General features: G+C 39.1%; 7 protein-coding genes across 10 annotated transcripts in view; 3 read left to right on the top strand and 4 right to left on the bottom strand.

Annotated features, from left to right (window-relative positions):
* The window catches only part of LOC107218803 (extracellular matrix-binding protein ebh), a 63,685-nt gene extending 60,598 nt beyond the window's left edge, over positions 1-3,087 (top strand). For all 3 annotated transcript variants that reach the window (XM_015656818.2, XM_046744154.1, XM_015656817.2), the window contains exon 5: positions 548-3,087. In XM_015656818.2, the coding sequence (XP_015512304.1) occupies positions 548-865 (318 nt within the window). In that variant the 3' untranslated portion in view covers positions 866-3,087. The remainder of the gene's footprint in view (positions 1-547) is intronic.
* Positions 3,088-4,162: 1,075 nt separating this feature from the next.
* LOC107218807 (protein AAR2 homolog) lies at positions 4,163-8,237 on the top strand. The gene is made up of 6 exons (XM_015656824.2): positions 4,163-4,374; positions 4,452-4,694; positions 4,789-4,904; positions 4,978-5,131; positions 5,193-5,468; positions 5,550-8,237. Exons 2-6 carry the CDS (start codon positions 4,504-4,506, stop codon positions 5,956-5,958), a joined length of 1,146 nt encoding a protein of 381 aa, XP_015512310.2. The 5' UTR covers positions 4,163-4,374; positions 4,452-4,503; the 3' UTR covers positions 5,959-8,237.
* LOC107218796 (matrix-remodeling-associated protein 5) lies at positions 7,676-8,503 on the bottom strand. The gene has a single exon (XM_015656809.2). The coding sequence runs from the start codon at positions 8,501-8,503 to the stop codon at positions 7,676-7,678; it is 828 nt and encodes a 275-aa protein (XP_015512295.1).
* A 580-nt stretch (positions 8,504-9,083) lies between these two features.
* LOC107218797 (leucine-rich repeat, immunoglobulin-like domain and transmembrane domain-containing protein 2) lies at positions 9,084-9,920 on the bottom strand. The gene has a single exon (XM_015656810.2). It carries the CDS (start codon positions 9,918-9,920, stop codon positions 9,084-9,086), a length of 837 nt encoding a protein of 278 aa, XP_015512296.2.
* Positions 9,921-10,798: 878 nt separating this feature from the next.
* LOC107218800 lies at positions 10,799-13,924 on the bottom strand. 2 transcript variants are annotated; one of them, XM_015656813.2, is made up of 5 exons: positions 13,629-13,924; positions 13,135-13,344; positions 12,958-13,044; positions 12,568-12,879; positions 10,799-12,488 (listed from the first exon to the last, which is right to left on the bottom strand). In XM_015656813.2, exons 2-5 carry the CDS (start codon positions 13,333-13,335, stop codon positions 12,261-12,263), a joined length of 828 nt encoding a protein of 275 aa, XP_015512299.2. In that variant the 5' UTR covers positions 13,336-13,344; positions 13,629-13,924; the 3' UTR covers positions 10,799-12,260. The 2 variants fall into 2 exon arrangements, with proteins under 2 accessions (XP_015512299.2, XP_015512300.2); XM_015656814.2 differs by lacking the exon at positions 13,629-13,924 and having other exon boundaries at positions 13,135-13,443.
* Positions 10,941-11,783, bottom strand: LOC107218802. Its single transcript, XM_015656816.2, has one exon. It carries the CDS (start codon positions 11,781-11,783, stop codon positions 10,941-10,943), a length of 843 nt encoding a protein of 280 aa, XP_015512302.2.
* A 190-nt stretch (positions 13,925-14,114) lies between the features above and the next one.
* LOC107218810 (mitochondrial import inner membrane translocase subunit Tim17-B) lies at positions 14,115-15,904 on the top strand. The gene is made up of 2 exons (XM_015656830.2): positions 14,115-14,270; positions 14,677-15,904. The coding sequence occupies exon 2, from the start codon at positions 14,688-14,690 to the stop codon at positions 15,189-15,191; it is 504 nt and encodes a 167-aa protein (XP_015512316.1). The 5' UTR covers positions 14,115-14,270; positions 14,677-14,687; the 3' UTR covers positions 15,192-15,904.
* The last annotated feature ends 29 nt before the right edge of the window (positions 15,905-15,933 follow it).

Here is a 15,933-nt window from a genome sequence, read left to right as displayed (position 1 = left end):
CTTTTTATTTATTGCTATTTAATTTGCTCAAGTATTGTTTATTTGCTAGTTTTTACATATATGCCTGATCATCATGGATGCGGTCACTCCGTGTATAAATCTATAAATTACAACGGCACTCGTTAAGTACAAATCAAACAATTCGATACCACACGCTTGTACCTGCTTGGCCTGAGGTTCAATGACCGTTTTGTCTGTTATATTCAGAAATACTGTAATAGTAATCCGCGATTTTTGATGATATCGTTATGGTCCACTATGTACCAAAGCTTGAGAAAAAACAAAAACACCGTTTTCTCGAATTCCTTATCTTGTTTTCCAATGTACAAATTTTGTGGGGAAAGATCAGATGAGTCAGTTTTTTATGTTAGTATTGCACTTCCTGGAAAATAAATTTTGTTTTCAATTTTTACAGGTAAAGATCGATCCCTGTAATGTCAAGCTTATTTGAAATGTGTAATTCGATGAATTCTACTTTGTTATTCTCACTACTACCGATTATCCTACAATACGAACAGCGAGTTTATTAGGGGCTGTGATTTTCTAGGGATTCACCGATCCTCCGAGCTCTTGGTGTTCTACGAGCGGCAGCTTCAGGCACAGCGAATCTTCCTTGTACCCAGATTCTTTGAACCAAGAGACATCCTCGGTAACTGGATCTACCCGCGTTGAATTTATATTAGGATCACCGACGCGACACTTTCGCACGAGCTCTGCTGTATGGCCGCCAAGATATTTCGATAGCATTGATTCGGCTGCTTTAATCGCAGAAAGTCTTACTACAGATGAGTTTCCGTTAAGACGAGGCGAAGCCCTCGCCGAGTGTGACTCCCTCGAGAGTCACCCAATTTCCAGCGATGCTTAATTTATAAATAATTATTTAACATCATCGCATTTATGCATGTATTTATTTTTATTTTTTGATGATGAAACTTGTGAGCTTGATTACTTGAATCGATTCCATCCTGTCTATACGTGCGTGTAGAAATTTGTTACGAATTGACTAATTGCAGTTATAATAATAAATATATGATTATGACTTATCGAGTGATGTAGAGAGTGAAAAAGAAATTGATTTTCACCAGTAACAAGCCAAAATCAATTTGACGCTGTTATAAATTGTAAGCAATTGTTTGTATATATTATACATATTCTTAGTAAAATTATTATTATTACTATTATTTTCGGTTTGTTAATTTATTAAGCAATATGTCAAGAATGGATTTGCATCGCAAATCTTTCATTACTTGGTCTACTTTTGGTAGCTAATCATTGCTGGTTTAAAAAGAGATTCTAAACTGGGCACTGCGAGACACAGTTGGATTTAAACTTTCCGAGTAAAACTTAACTTTTTCGAAGAATAACATATTAAATCGGATGTCGCGCGATTCATTTATTTTAATATTGAATTGTAGTGAATAATATTTTGTTGAACGATCACAATTTTTTTTTGTTAGAATACGAAAAAAAAAAAACCAGGGAAATATCCAACTTGAATGGAATTTGTTTACATGAAATTTTACTCCGAAAGTTACTGACCTTCTGCTGTCTACAATGGTACATTCTATCTTATCCAATAGAGTGGATTATTATAATTGTACTAGATGTATTGATAGGCAACTTTTTCAAGTTATATCTTCATTTTTATAATCACGTTTTGATACACGGTCGTGTAGAACAATTAGCAGTCGTGGAGGTGATTCATTCCATGTGTGGCATACATCAGAAAAGATAAGATGCTTTTATTCCAACAAGCATTTGTTCCTTTTTATTCTAAACTCGTTTCAAATTTATTACTTCTTCTTATCCCCTTTATTTATTACTCAACTTTTGCACGAGCGTGAAAATGATAAATGTAACGAGTACGAGTGTTTATACACATTCGAAATAGATTTTTTATGCAGTTAGCAAGTGTGAAACATGTGAAAGGCATCTGCACGTATTTTGTATGTACAATCACGGAATTTCTCCTCAAGTCAGATTAGTCATTCAGATCTTTTTTCGCGCTTTTTAAATGAAAAATCTTATTTCCAACGTATAATTTTGCGTGTATTGGCAAGTAATATGAAAAATTACCTTGTTGAATTTTCTGCACCTGTCACTCGTTTTTATTTTTCTTTATTAGGAGCTTGCGAGTGATAATTACCGTGAACTTGAATAATTCTATAACGTTACGATTTTAAAGTACTATTATACTACACAGTTCCTTGCTTCAACCAATTTATTATTCGTAATGATAATGATAAAAATAACGATGATAAAATACATAATATTAGTAATAATAATATTATTAAAAATAATCAACAATCTATAACACACATAGTCACAGAGTAAAATGTGATTTAATTATAAATACCTATCTAAGTAACGTAGCTGAGAAAGGAGAAAAATTAGGAAAAACATAAGATTAATAAATATAGGACTGAAGGACATCACTTATATTGTAATTGTAGTGCCTAAACAGAAGATTTTGCGCGGTACGGCAAAGTAAAATTAAATGAATTACATATATATATACATATATATTTTGCGTTCGCCCGGCAGTACTTGGTTACAAATTTTCGTAAGATGAGGCCGCTTTCTATGTATAAACGCGGTATAAATGCTCAGAAACCAGAAATTGTGCAGCCAGTATGAATAATCTGGTGCCCCTCCAAAACAGCTTCGGAGCTGCCTAACGGAGGCTATTATTTTTATATTTCAATTATTACAATGGATAGAAAATGTAAGTTAGCTAGCATGGGCTGACAATGACCAGGATTCTGATCGACGGTTATTATATACGATTGTTTGTATTATATTAAATTTAACATGTAGAAGGAACGTATTATCATCGTATTATGATTTCAATAACCGTGATATATCATTGTAATATCGATACACACGTGTAAATAGTTGATACATGAATATAGGTCAATGAATAAATGAATAAATAGATATGTATAGATACACATATATATATCTATACACAACCGTATACATATATCATAAAATATTTAAATAGTTTTAATGTAAATGAATTAGGTAATATGTAAGGAAATTACGGTAACGTGACAAGATTAATAAATTGAAATTACGTAAATATAAGATGTACCAATTTTATTTTTGAAAGCGATAACTTTTGAATTTCTCCCTCACGTAATAATGCTTTTTTTAGGTATTTAGGTAAGTTGAAATAAAATATAGTCCTAGTTATTTTTACAGCACATCGAGATTTATTTTTATGAAAAAAATAAATAAAATGAATATGAGACTGAATGTTTAGGTACAAAATGTACAGAATTAGATTCAAACAAGACTTGAGAGACTAGATAAATCAAATAGACTTGTAATATCTTTTTCTACTTTCTTAAAAATTCCTGTTCAATCTGTTTCTATTGTACTGACGATTCGGTTCATCTTATCATTGAACAGGAGTTTTGAATAAAGTAGAGAAGGATATCACAAGTGTGTTCGATTTATCTAGTCTCTTTAGTCTTGTTTGAACATCATGCTGTTCATTTTATACCTAAACATTCAGTTTTATATTTATTTTTATTTATTTATCTTCTTTTTTCCATCAAAATAGTTCGAAAATGCATAAAAATAAATCTCGATGTGCTTCAAAAAAACAAGCGCTATATTTTAATTCAACATACCTAAATACCTAAAAAAAATTTAAAAGTTACATTTCGCAGGCCTGTGTTATCATTGGCAATTTAATTCCATCTTGTGTCATTCAATTAATCTTTTTCATATCATTTCAAATTTCTTACACTTGTAATTGAAACATATATAAGCGCATATTCTGAGACTCTAATAATTATATAAAACTAGGACAAATTAATGTAATTTAATAATTACCAAGACTGTAGCTTTAGAAAATTAGTAATCAATAGATATGTGTATCAGGAATTCTCGGATCATAATCAGATCGCCGGTTATGCTTAATTTGAAAAAAAGCCTTGGAAGTAATTGAAGTAATAATATTGCGTGAAATAATTATTGGTAAAATCAATAACTATTGCCGCTGCAAAGAACGTTCGCATTAAATTCTATTTTGCCGGCAGGCTGTAAAACACATTACAGGTGACGCTTGGATCGGTACGATAAATGGAAACATGAAACATGGAGTCAGAAATCTCTAAAATCCATAGACATACAAAATCAGCTGTAGATGCGCGTCCGCCAATCAAAGGCCGCAACTCCGACTGTCGGCTTGTGAATTATGTGCGTGACGGTTCACCGTGTTTGTCAAAAAGTCTTAATTTTGTGCATTACAAATAATTATAAAATGGCGACATGAGAACGACGCAAATTTGTCGATGCCTCTATTCATTTCAGAGCGTAAAATCGTACTTGACATACGTACGTCGCAGCATAAATGTAAAATCGGTGAGTAAATAGGTTATAAACTATACTTCAATCTTAACATTTGTACACGCTTATTTCATTTTTATTATGTTTTGTAGAGGATGTAAAGATTCGATGTCCAAAGTGTAACTTTGAAGGATTATTTGAAAAATGAGCAACAAGGAAAGTGTCGAAATGGATCAGGAATTGGCTAAACGCCTCTTGGTTGAAGGGGCGACTTTGGTTCTGCTCAATGTTCCTCTGGGGACGGATTTTGGAGTTGATATGAAGTCTTGGAACACCGGTGAAAAGTTCAAGGGCGTTAAAATGATTCCTCCAGGGTTTCACTATATTCATTACAGGTGAATGAAACTGTGAACAAGAATTAGCAAGGCTTTATGATAGAATCATCGATGATTGAAACAAACTCTATTCATTCCACTTGATATGTTGCAGTGCTGTCAATGAGTTTGGAGATCTTGCACCCCGTTCAGGCTTCATTCACAACTTCAAGAAGTCTGAATTCTTGGCCATGTCTTGGGACGCGGAGAAAGAGGATGTCAGCACAAAACGTACGGACTTCTTAATTCTTCCCGTATACAATTTACATCAGCATCCACATATTGACACCTTTTTCTCTTGCAGCTCCTTCGGAAGAAACGGTACGTAGCTTAAAACAGAATCTAACTAGCCTTGATCAGTTTCTTGGCCCCTATCCGTATGACATTTGGGAACAGTGGAAGGGATTGACCAACACAATTGACGATGCGGTTGTAGAAAGATGTACACCAGTTTGTGGGTATGGAAAGCTTTCGGCATTAATAACTCCTCTACATATACTAATACTGCTCATTTTTCAGGTACATCCGATCAGCTCTGGAGTTGGAGAATTGTGACGATGCTTCTAGACCACGAGGAGGAGAGGCTGTGGAGAAGCGAACTCGACGCAGCGGTTTGTCCGCCGAGGACAGAGAGCAGCAGCTGCTTCCCCAATTGAAACCAAGAGCTGGGACTGAACTGAGGCTAACTAAGCTACCGGATAAAAGCTATCCTGATGGAGCAACACCTGCCGAAATAACGCAACATTCTCTTGATTCGAGCTACGCCCTGGAAAAAATGTTGGCTGAATTGAAAAAGTCTGTGGAGTATCTGGTTTTCATTTGGAATAAGGAGCGAAAGTTGTATACGGCTATTAATTGAAAATCATGAAATTACAGCCCGATAGAAATAATGGGAGAACTTCAGCTGGCGTTCATCTGCTTCCTGGTAGGACAAAGCTTGGATGCGTTTGAGCACTGGAAGAAGTTGGTCGGTCTTTTGTGCGGGGCCGACACGGCGATACCGTTGCGGCGTTCCATTTACTCGGAGTTTCTAAACACATTGGAGGCTCAAGTGGCCTGCGTCCCGGAAGAAGTGCTGTGCGACATTGTGGCTAGCAATAATTTCGTATATCACAACTTGCGTAATTTGTTTGCCAATATTGAATCTAACGACAAAGTCGACGGACGTCTGAAAACCCAGGCGGTCCGAGTGCGCGATAGACTCACGAAAAAGTTTCTCTGGGACTTTACTTGTCTGCAAGACGAAGAAGACGATGAAGCACCTGTCGTTGTGTCACTGGACTGAAAGGGGACAAAGAGTTACGAAGATACTTTTGACTGATTGAATATTAACAATAAGAGGTGGATTGAATTCATTTGTATCGTGTATAAATAAGAAAACCGTTCATCTCGGCAACTAGAATACATTGAGATACTCACACTGTCATGAAAGATGAGAAACTTGAATATCCGATAGAGTTCGACTCTATAGGATAACGTGAAATTACGAAATGTTTTGAAAAATTGCACAAATCTAAAATCTACATGTAATTATTACATTGGAACTACGAAATTGTGCTTTTTGTTATCCATCGCACCGTGATTTCTCTCTGTACGTAAGAAGGTCTCGTTTTTCATTTTCAGAAGAATTGCTGTAATAATTGTATCTCCTAATGTAAACGTACGTTGAAATTCCTAGCTTCTCTCATGAGTTCAAAGTGAGACACGCGTTATATCGCTATCACTCGTTTATCAAATAATTACGAAAAAAAATCATAACGAGCGCGTCGATAAACATTTCCAATAATGAGTTACGGGCTGTATCTAACATGGTTCTCGTCCATCCAGTTTTCTAGTGTATTTCTTCATTTTCAAGACCACACATTATACTCGTGTGCGATGTCTGCGGTTTGGAAATCGCGAGGGCTGATCTTGAAACGCAAGTAATTTGTTGTAGCTGATATCATGGCTCAATTTGTTGGATTCGTTAATCATTCAGCGAGATTATCGGCAGGTTCGGAAGGCCCTGGAACCTCGGAGCTTCCTTTACAATCTCGCGTTCATTTCCGGGTAGGTACGTAATCGTCGTCCTCGATTACTGTGACCGTCGACTTAACGATTTCCAGCTTTACGAAATTCTGCGAAAACTATAAATCGTTGCCAATAATGCAGAGAATTAGAATTACGGTCAGCTTCTCGCGATGAAACCCCATACTGCCGAGATAGAGGAAAACACTGAACAGTGAATAATTGCGATTAATGTACACAAGATATATTTATACGCAAGAATTTTTTAGTTGCTGCAAATGCAATTGTTTACAATAACATAAATTGAATGACAAAATGTTGTAACCTCTGATTCGCTTTATCGATCTGTAAACTCCGATAAATCGGTCAGTGACTGCAGAGTCAAAGTCTAGTCTAGTGTGCCGTCAGTAATATATAATTTGCATAATCAATTTCATGCGGATTCGCGCTTATACGCATAGAGGATAGACTATTTGCACTTGTCTACTTTCGTGTAGGTTGGCATGACTCGCTACAGCTACGTATAAATTCTGGGAAAACGATCCTTAAATTACAATACAGTGTAACTGTAGGAGAATAACAACAAGGGTTAATATACTGAGGTTAATCCAGCTCAATTTCCATATATTTGCAGTTTCACTTATGTAAGACTCGACTGCCGCAACAACAAAAAAAAAAAGGGGGGGATTGGGAAAATTAAATTTTGAAATAATTGCATATAAGCACGTCAACACAGTGTGAGTATAATATTTCTTTGCAGTGAATTTTCAGAGAATGTAATCTACATTTTATTAACACTGCATCACATAATTGCAGATCTGACAACAATCGATGGTCAATCAGAATATTACCTTTGGAGTGATCACGAGATGTGAACAATGCGGAGAAATATTGTGGGCATTGGTAAGTGTGACCTAATTTCTAATTAGATACAGTATTAATAGCCGTATTAAGCGTTAAGTTATGACACATTATTCGAGCTATTCTACTTATTTTCAATCTTCATTACAATCTAAGAAAGGTGACGATTTCTTCTCCAGAAATTCGCAGAACTGTTTAATGGTGTAATTCTCTCGGTTGGGTAATAATTCGCTGGTTCTGTTTTCAATACATTTGTTAAAACTTTCTTCGTCAAGATAAGACTTGGGTAATTTGTTTGAACACATTTTAATAAGCTCGTAGGGTGCATCTTTATACTCGGGGAAGTGGTGCCCTGTCTCAATGTTCTTGCCCTTCAACCAGTCTATTATCATGTCTTGGCACATCCACGTGAGACGATTGAACTGGAAGTAGAGCTCCTTCACTTTGAAATTGGTTAACGAAGCAATTGGAAGACACGTTATCTTGTTCGAGGAAATGTCCACCACTTGCAACGGGGACGTGGAGAAGAAACTGTCTTCTATGTGCTTAATTTGATTGTTTTGGAACGAAACAACCCGCAATTTCGAAAGTCCCTCAAACCAGGCGCCCTTTATGACCTGCAATTTGCCTCCGGTGACGGCCAAAAATTCCAGCTCTGTCAGTCCCTGAAAAGCGTTGTTCTCGATTTCTTCGGTACCACAGTAGAAAAATCCCAATCGTGCCAAATTCTTACTCAAACGGTCGAAAGATCTGTCCAGCACAATTTTTATGTTAGAATTACCAAACGTCACTCTGTCCACGTCGATTGGTGCCCTTTCCACATCGGCCAAATAATTATTCGTCCTGAAGCACTGGTACCAGTACACATTCGGCTTCGCATTTCGAAGCAAACACGAACTCCTGGACAAACGGGCAAACCCTACCGTGCCGAAGATGAATGCTAACAAACCGTGGAGCTTCATACTGATCCTTGAACGAACGCAGACTGAATTATCCCGAATGGTCAGCGAAATCTTATACCGCGGATGTCGCGCTCTCCGACTCCAGCGCGTAATTCAACCAATAGAGAAGAAGAGACGATAATATGGAAGACCGCGTGCTCGAAGATTATCCTCGTGCAACTTCCCCAGAGTGTCTATTACTGGAACAACCTTCTGCGAACTAGTTGGCCTGGTTAAAGAGGCAAGTATAACTGATAGTTTGTCAAATTGGGTGGGGGTTGAAGATTATTGCCTTGGTGCAGAAGAACTCAACATTATAGGGACATGCCGAAAATGTGAAAGGTATATTTCGTAATGAAAAACACTTGCGTTAGATTCTTTATACTACATCTTGGTAATTCCACTATTTTCAAAAATGTGACTCATTGCAGTATGAATTTTCATGGCGAAACAGCTCAAGTGCTGCCTACTTATATACAGGACAGAAGCAATATAGAAGGTAATTTAATAATTAAGACAGCTCAATTTGCAACATGATACAAGATCGTTATTACTTGTTACATGTATATTACAAGTACGTGACGGTCATTCTCAATCTTCTTTATATGGAACAATCCAAGAACGGAGAGGGCTTGTCTCTGAGGTATTCGCACATATCTTTAACAGTGTAATCAGCCATGGGGGGTAAATATTTGCGGGTGGTCTCCCCGACGCATTTGTTGAGAAACGCTTCGTCCAGCTTAGGGGTCGGCAGCTTCGACACGCAAATTTTCGCAAGGTCATACGGTGGGTCCAGGTTGCCAAAGTCAAGGTAGTCCGTCCTGATGCCTGTTTCCTTGAGCCAGTCCATCACCAAGACCTGGCAGGACCAGGTGAGTCGGTTGTGTCGAAACTGGAAGTCGCGTGCTTTGAAATTGGCAACCTTAGCTGTCGGGATGCAGCTGAGCTTGTTACTGGAAACGTCAAGCCATTCCAGCGGTGGGAGAACCGCAAATACGTTTTCTTCGATGCGTTTGATCTGATTATTTTCGAACGAAACTCTCCGCAAATTTGGAAGTCCCTCGAACCATACACTTTTCATAATTTTCAATTTATTTCCGGGGAGAGCGAGCACGTTCAACTGGCGAAGGCCCCAAAACGCACGATCCTCGATCTCCTCGACACCGCTGAACAGAAATCCGAGGGTCTCCAAAGTTCTGCCAAAACGAGTGAAGGATCCGTTCCGTATGATTGGTATCCTCGAGTTCGTGAATGTCACGATCGGTATGTCGATCGGTGACTTTTTTAACTCGGATAAATAATTATTGTCCGATCTGAAGCACTGGTACCAGTATTGAACGGGCCGCGTAACGTTCCTCAGCAAACAAATGGCGCTGGCCATTTCGGTCAGGCCCAAAACGCAGAGAGCAACAAACACGACGACACTTTGGAGCTTCATACTGATTCTGAGCTAGACGTCTACTAAACTCTCGCGAATTGTGAGGGGAATCTTATACCGAGCAGTGTTGTTCCGTCTGTCCAATTGTATCTAGCGCATAATTGCTACACGTGCGTTATTCAGACTGCATATGATAAAGACGTTGGACCTTGTCTATGCTCGAGTATGGCGATTAGGAAACGCCTTTTTAAATAGTTAGAAATATTTTCAACATTTATTACAGGATGTGGCCAATGAACTCGAATTAAGAAATTAGTGTTGGTTTAGTTTTTTCAAGTCAATAGAAGGACACGAGCTTCCAATTAACATATTTATATTCTTCTGCTTTTCGGTCAGAAATTTGGTTCACATGATTCGTCACGTAATATTCGTCGAGCTCCATTCTTTCACGTGGAGAAGGGTTTAAATTGCCTCGTCCGAAATTGATACTTTTTCTTTATACCCAATTTATTATTCGAACGACATGCGTAGGTCCAAGTAAACGGATTATGTTGAAGTCGCATTGGGTCCCAAATTTTTTTGGCTTTGAATATATTTCAAGATTGTCCAATACGCTACCAAATGATAATATAAACTGAAGCAATAGTATCAGTGAAATTTCGCCCATAGCAAAGTGAAGTTCTTGACTGAGGGCTGATCGCTACCTTCGGCGTCAATATTTACTACCCTGAATGTAAACGTTCTGCTGAATTCCGGAGCTGAATAATAGTCTAGAAACAGAGACATCCTGAAATTTTGTGCAACTGTAAAAAGAATCTCGCAATATATTCTCATGTGAGTAAGTTGAACCGAAGAAATTTTAAGCCGAATAAATGTATGAATGACTAGTGTGGTTGTAGGGTAAAGTGGGAATTGGATGAAGGAATATTGCTTTAAAATATATTTTCATTTTGTTATATATTTTTCTTATTTTTATACAGATAAAGCTGAGTTTAAAAACGAGTTATTTAGTATACAGCACTAATATAGTTATTGCAAAGGTATGGCAACTGCCTAATACATTCACGTAAGTATAAATATTCAAATGTCGAAACAGTTCAAAAACGGGGACGGTTTATCCGTCAAAAATCTGCAAGCTTGTTCGACCGTGTAATTATCCCCAGGCGGAAAGAAGTCCATTAGTTTCTTCCGAATGCATTTCTCCAGGCCCGTTTCGTCCAGTTTGTAACTCGGATGTCTCTCCACGCACATATTGATCAAGGGTTCCATTGGCGGGAAGGGTCCTATCGCCGCGAAATCATGCTTGATATTGTTCTTTTTAAACCAGTCGAGGAGTTGAGCCAGGCAAGCCCAAGCCAAGTGATTTCCTTCGAGGTGAAAAGATTGCGTACGAAAACCGTAAATTGAAGCTACGGGGATGCAGCTTATCTGGTTGAAAGAAAGATCGAGAGACTTGAGCGGCTGGACGATCTTGAAGAAGCTGCTTTCAACGCTTTTGATCTCGTTGTGATCCAGGATGATCGTGTCCAGCTTCGAAAGCCCCTCGAACCACGTTCCCTTCACAATCTGTAAGTTGCACCCGGTAATTAGCAGCGATCGTAACTCGACGAGGCCCTCAAAGGGACTGTCCTCGATTTCTCCCAGCTCGGAATAGTTGATCTGAACGCTTTTCAACCCGGGACCGAAACGAGCGAACGATTTGTTTCGCAGGTATTGTATCCTCGCGTTGGTGAACGATATTTTCGGTACGTCGATCGGTGCCGCCGCCAGATCGGCCAAGTAATTGTTCGACCTGAAACACTGGTATCTGTACACCTTCGTCTCGGGGGTGTTTCTTACTATGCAGACGCCGCTCGCTATTTCAGTGAGCCCGGCTGCCACCCCGAGAATAAAAACTGCGTTTACGGTACCCTGAAGCTTCATACTGATTCTAATCGCGGGACAGTTGCGTCGGTACTGAAGTCTCGTGAATCCCGCGAGAAACTTATACCGAGGATTTTAATAAGACTGAACATCAAGTTAACGTAACGCACGTCGCGTCGTAGCGATTAGAGCTCGTACCACCTGCTGCGCAAGCCAGTAATCCGGTCTCTTGATTAGAAAATTGCCCCAGTAGTAGCGGGATATGAAAACGAGAAATTATTCTCGCTATTCGACGCTGCTAAAAAAATAATTGTATTCTTGGATGAAGCTTTTTTTTTTTTATTGCATACAACGATCAGTGATCGCTGGTAGAAAAAAATGGTATCAAATTTCTTACAGAAATGTTATACAACGCATAGGAAATAATCGGCACGACACAGACTTGTCGGTCGTTATATAATTATGTGTAGTACGTAAAATGTCGCGTTGCGTTATGTCGTAACGGTAGCAAGAGTGAACGACTTCTGACAACGATCGTTAGACGACGGCCGATTGATTGGCGGCCTCCAGGGCCCGATTTTCCTCCGAAAGCAGCGTCACCTTTTGCTCATACTTTCCGCGAAGGTCTTGGAACAGGTGCAGCTGCGTCTCGTATTCCTTCTTCAGATCAGCGTTGAGTCGTACAGCAGAGTCCATTTTGTTCATCATTAGATTATGCTTCTCACGTTCGGCAGTGATCTTGCTCTCCATCGAGTCGACGTCATCCTGTAACGAGATAACAAAAAGAAATAACGTTAGAGTTCATCGGTAGCGAGCAAAGTAGAAACTGAAGGCTTCGGCTCACCTGCAGATGCTTCACCTCCATATTTCTTATGTTGAGAAGATCTTTGGTGATCGCAACCACCTCCTTTAGGGATGAAACCTGCTTTGACAGGGCGCTTATTTGGGTCTGTTGATTGGTGATAAGACGACCACGGTCGTCGAGCATCAGCTGAGTCTGCGTAAGCATATTCTTCAGGTCTTCCTTCTCTCTTCGCAGAGTTATTTCATCACCTTCTCCGCTCGTTACCGCGTTGTACGATGCCTGAAGCGCGTTCAGCCTTCTCTCCGTGTCGGTCAATTTTTTTTTGTAATTATCACGCTCGTGTATCCTTTTCTGTTGATACCAGAGGATGATCAGTTACCGCAATGAGGTATCAGATAGACTGGTTGTAAAATACCCTGGACAATTTACCTGAATTTCCAGCTCAAGTTTCGACACTTCAGAAGACTCCTTTCCGTTCTGCTTTATCGTGTTTTCTGAACTCTTATTGCTCTCCTCCTGGGAATAATTTGATGATGATATTATATTGATGTGAGTTTCTATTTTGGAAAAATCTTGAAATGACTTGTATGCTTCATCAATTATTACCTTTTCAGGTGACTGAGGCTCTACAATTGGTGACGACGATGATACCTTCTGCTCAGCGTTTGATTCCGCGGAGGCGTCAAGCGGAGGAACGACAACGTTGTCACCAGTATTTTGGACGGGTGGCGAAGTATTAATTTCGGTGATTGTCTGGGCGCCGGAGTCACCGCCAGCGTTACAAACGGCCTCAACGTTGTCCGACATATTTATCTGCTGTTAAATCACGATCAAGTTTCAGGGAATGATCGATAAAACTGAAGGAAATCCTTCTAGAGCAATGATCAAAACGGTAAAAGGAGAACCGAGACGATTGAAGCAAGCGCACAATTATTTCTTGATTGTCTTCCGGTATTTCCGGTCGTTGCAACTGCACTTGTTTATTCCGGGAAGAACGATTGCCAATCAATATATATCCGATGACGGAATATAACGTAATCAGCTTCCATTGGATGAATTGAGAAAGAGAGAGAGATATAAATCCTCTGTAATATACTTACGTCCAGAGCAGCGGGAAATGAGAATCAACTGGCTCTTCAATGTATTTTTGGAAATCACTGCGTACGCGTTATTTTGGTACTTTCACAGCTGCGCGTTCAGGCGTTACATGGATGGATGTACATACATGCATACTTGCAGGCCTTGTAACAGTGATCGTTTCTTTCACAATTGGAACTTAGGGTATGATTGTACGAAGATAAGCATTGAACGAAATAAAACCGACCAGATTGCGTTGCTACGAAAATAACACTCAGATTTACCGGTCTCGATTATAAATGTCTCTCAGTTATTCTAAATGCAGTTTCAATCGGCATTATCACGTTTCCGAGGCTTGAATTCTTGCGCCGACGCTTTCTTTCGTCGTTCGACCGAAACGAGACTGCGCACGAAAAGTTAAAACAAATACTCTTCGTAGAATATGAATCGATTTTAAAGCTCGATAATTGAATGAAAATGTTAGTTTGTAATATTGCTTTATCGAACAGTGTTTTTTGGGGAAATTGTGAACGCATTTGGAACCATCAAGTATTTTGTGATTAGCAAGGTCTTGAAACTGAGCTGCGTAGTCCTTCAGAGCAACGCTCGTGTGTGCCCGTGGAATAATCCGTCGCAACATCGGACGAAAGAAAATTATATCCACGGTAAGTATTAACGAGTGTTTTAAACCAGACATTTTATAATTGATATAAGCTACGGATACATTTTTCACACAGATATTTCACCGCGAGAATCATTCGCGTGTAAGCTGTCAGTTGTCACTTTGGCGATCGTTTCGTCATCCTAACCTCTATTCCACCGATACAAATTGCTCTTATCGATGGTCCGTTGATCGTCGAGTGGGATGATTTAATTTTTTTTCTATTACCGGGTAGCATTGCACGGTGTTCTTGCCTCAGAATATTTTACGGTGAAATTGAGTTACACGATTTATAATCAGCGGCTCATGTTTCATTCGAATTTTTTGCGTTTAGTGCAAATTCATCACTGAGAAAATTCTCAACAGTTAAGTTTAGCCGCTATAATTTATTCTTGTTTACAAATCTATAGTCGATCTGAGGATGGAGGAATACGCGAGAGAACCTTGTCCATGGCGGATTGTCGACGATTGCGGAGGCGCGTTCACAATGGGAGCGATCGGGGGTGCCCTGTTTCAGAGCATTAAGGGATTCAGGAATGCACCGAGCGGTATGAACAAACGGTTCGTCGGAAGTTTGATGGCCATAAAACAGAGATCGCCTATCATTGCCGGAAACTTTGCCGTCTGGGGCGGTATGTTCTCAACGATCGACTGTACCTTGGTACACTTCAGGCATAAAGAAGATCCGTGGAATTCTATTATCAGTGGGGCGGCGACGGGCGGAATATTGGCTGCGCGAAACGGTGTCCCAGCGATGGCAGGGAGTGCGATTATAGGCGGTGTTTTATTGGCGCTGATAGAAGGCATCGGTATATTATTCACCAGGCTTTCAGCCGAGCAATTCAAACCCCCTACCCTTGTTCCAGAGGATCCCTCCCAGCTTGGCCCTCCCCCGACGCTCGCAGAGTCGAGAAACTATTCTTAATAAGCTTTAGCTTTAGTTCCTCCACCATATTAGGGTACTACAATTCATTAGTTTCTTTATATTTCAAATATCGGCGATGTCTGAATAACCGCCGATCGAATAAAAGGTTCGACCTTATCTGACGATTCTTTAATTTACCCACAACCGCGGGTACTTTCGGATCAACATAGACTTTCCAGACGGACTTATATTTATAGTGTGTAAGCAAGAAAAATTATGATGTTTATTGCAGTCTATGTATGGTTTCGTTTATTAATCAAACTTCTTTGGGTACTCTGCCAGTACTTGGCGACATTACATTGTATGAGATCAGTTCGTGAAAAGAAAAGTATGGCTGTAATAATAAACGCAGGGTTGCTGCAAATTGGGTAAAAACTGAAAAATCTCAGGGAATGATACTTTGAAGCCTGGAATGTAAAGTACTTCTATAGGTCAAAAAACTTCAAATCTACAAAGATCTGACAGTTTTATACATAATCACTGGTAAAGTTATTTATAATATAACATTTTTTCTTTAGTCTGGAATTAAAACAAGTAGCAACAATCCTGCGATGCGATATCATTGTCATTCAAATAGGCACCAGGAGTCAGCGGAGATTACGTTGTTATTATTCCAATTAAGCCGGCAAGGTTTGTCTTTACACACATTGGATAATTGTGAAAATCATAAAGTTTTCTCTTGTAAAAATATAAGATGAAATTCTCTGTTTAAATCCTTATTTTTCAATTGATGATCGATATG

The sequence above is a fragment of the Neodiprion lecontei genome, chromosome 1 (assembly GCF_021901455.1).
Source record: "Neodiprion lecontei isolate iyNeoLeco1 chromosome 1, iyNeoLeco1.1, whole genome shotgun sequence".
Taxonomy (NCBI): Eukaryota; Metazoa; Arthropoda; class Insecta; order Hymenoptera; family Diprionidae; genus Neodiprion; species Neodiprion lecontei.
The sequence above is the reverse complement of the archived record's forward strand: the minus strand, read 5'-3'. Positions and strand labels throughout refer to the sequence as shown.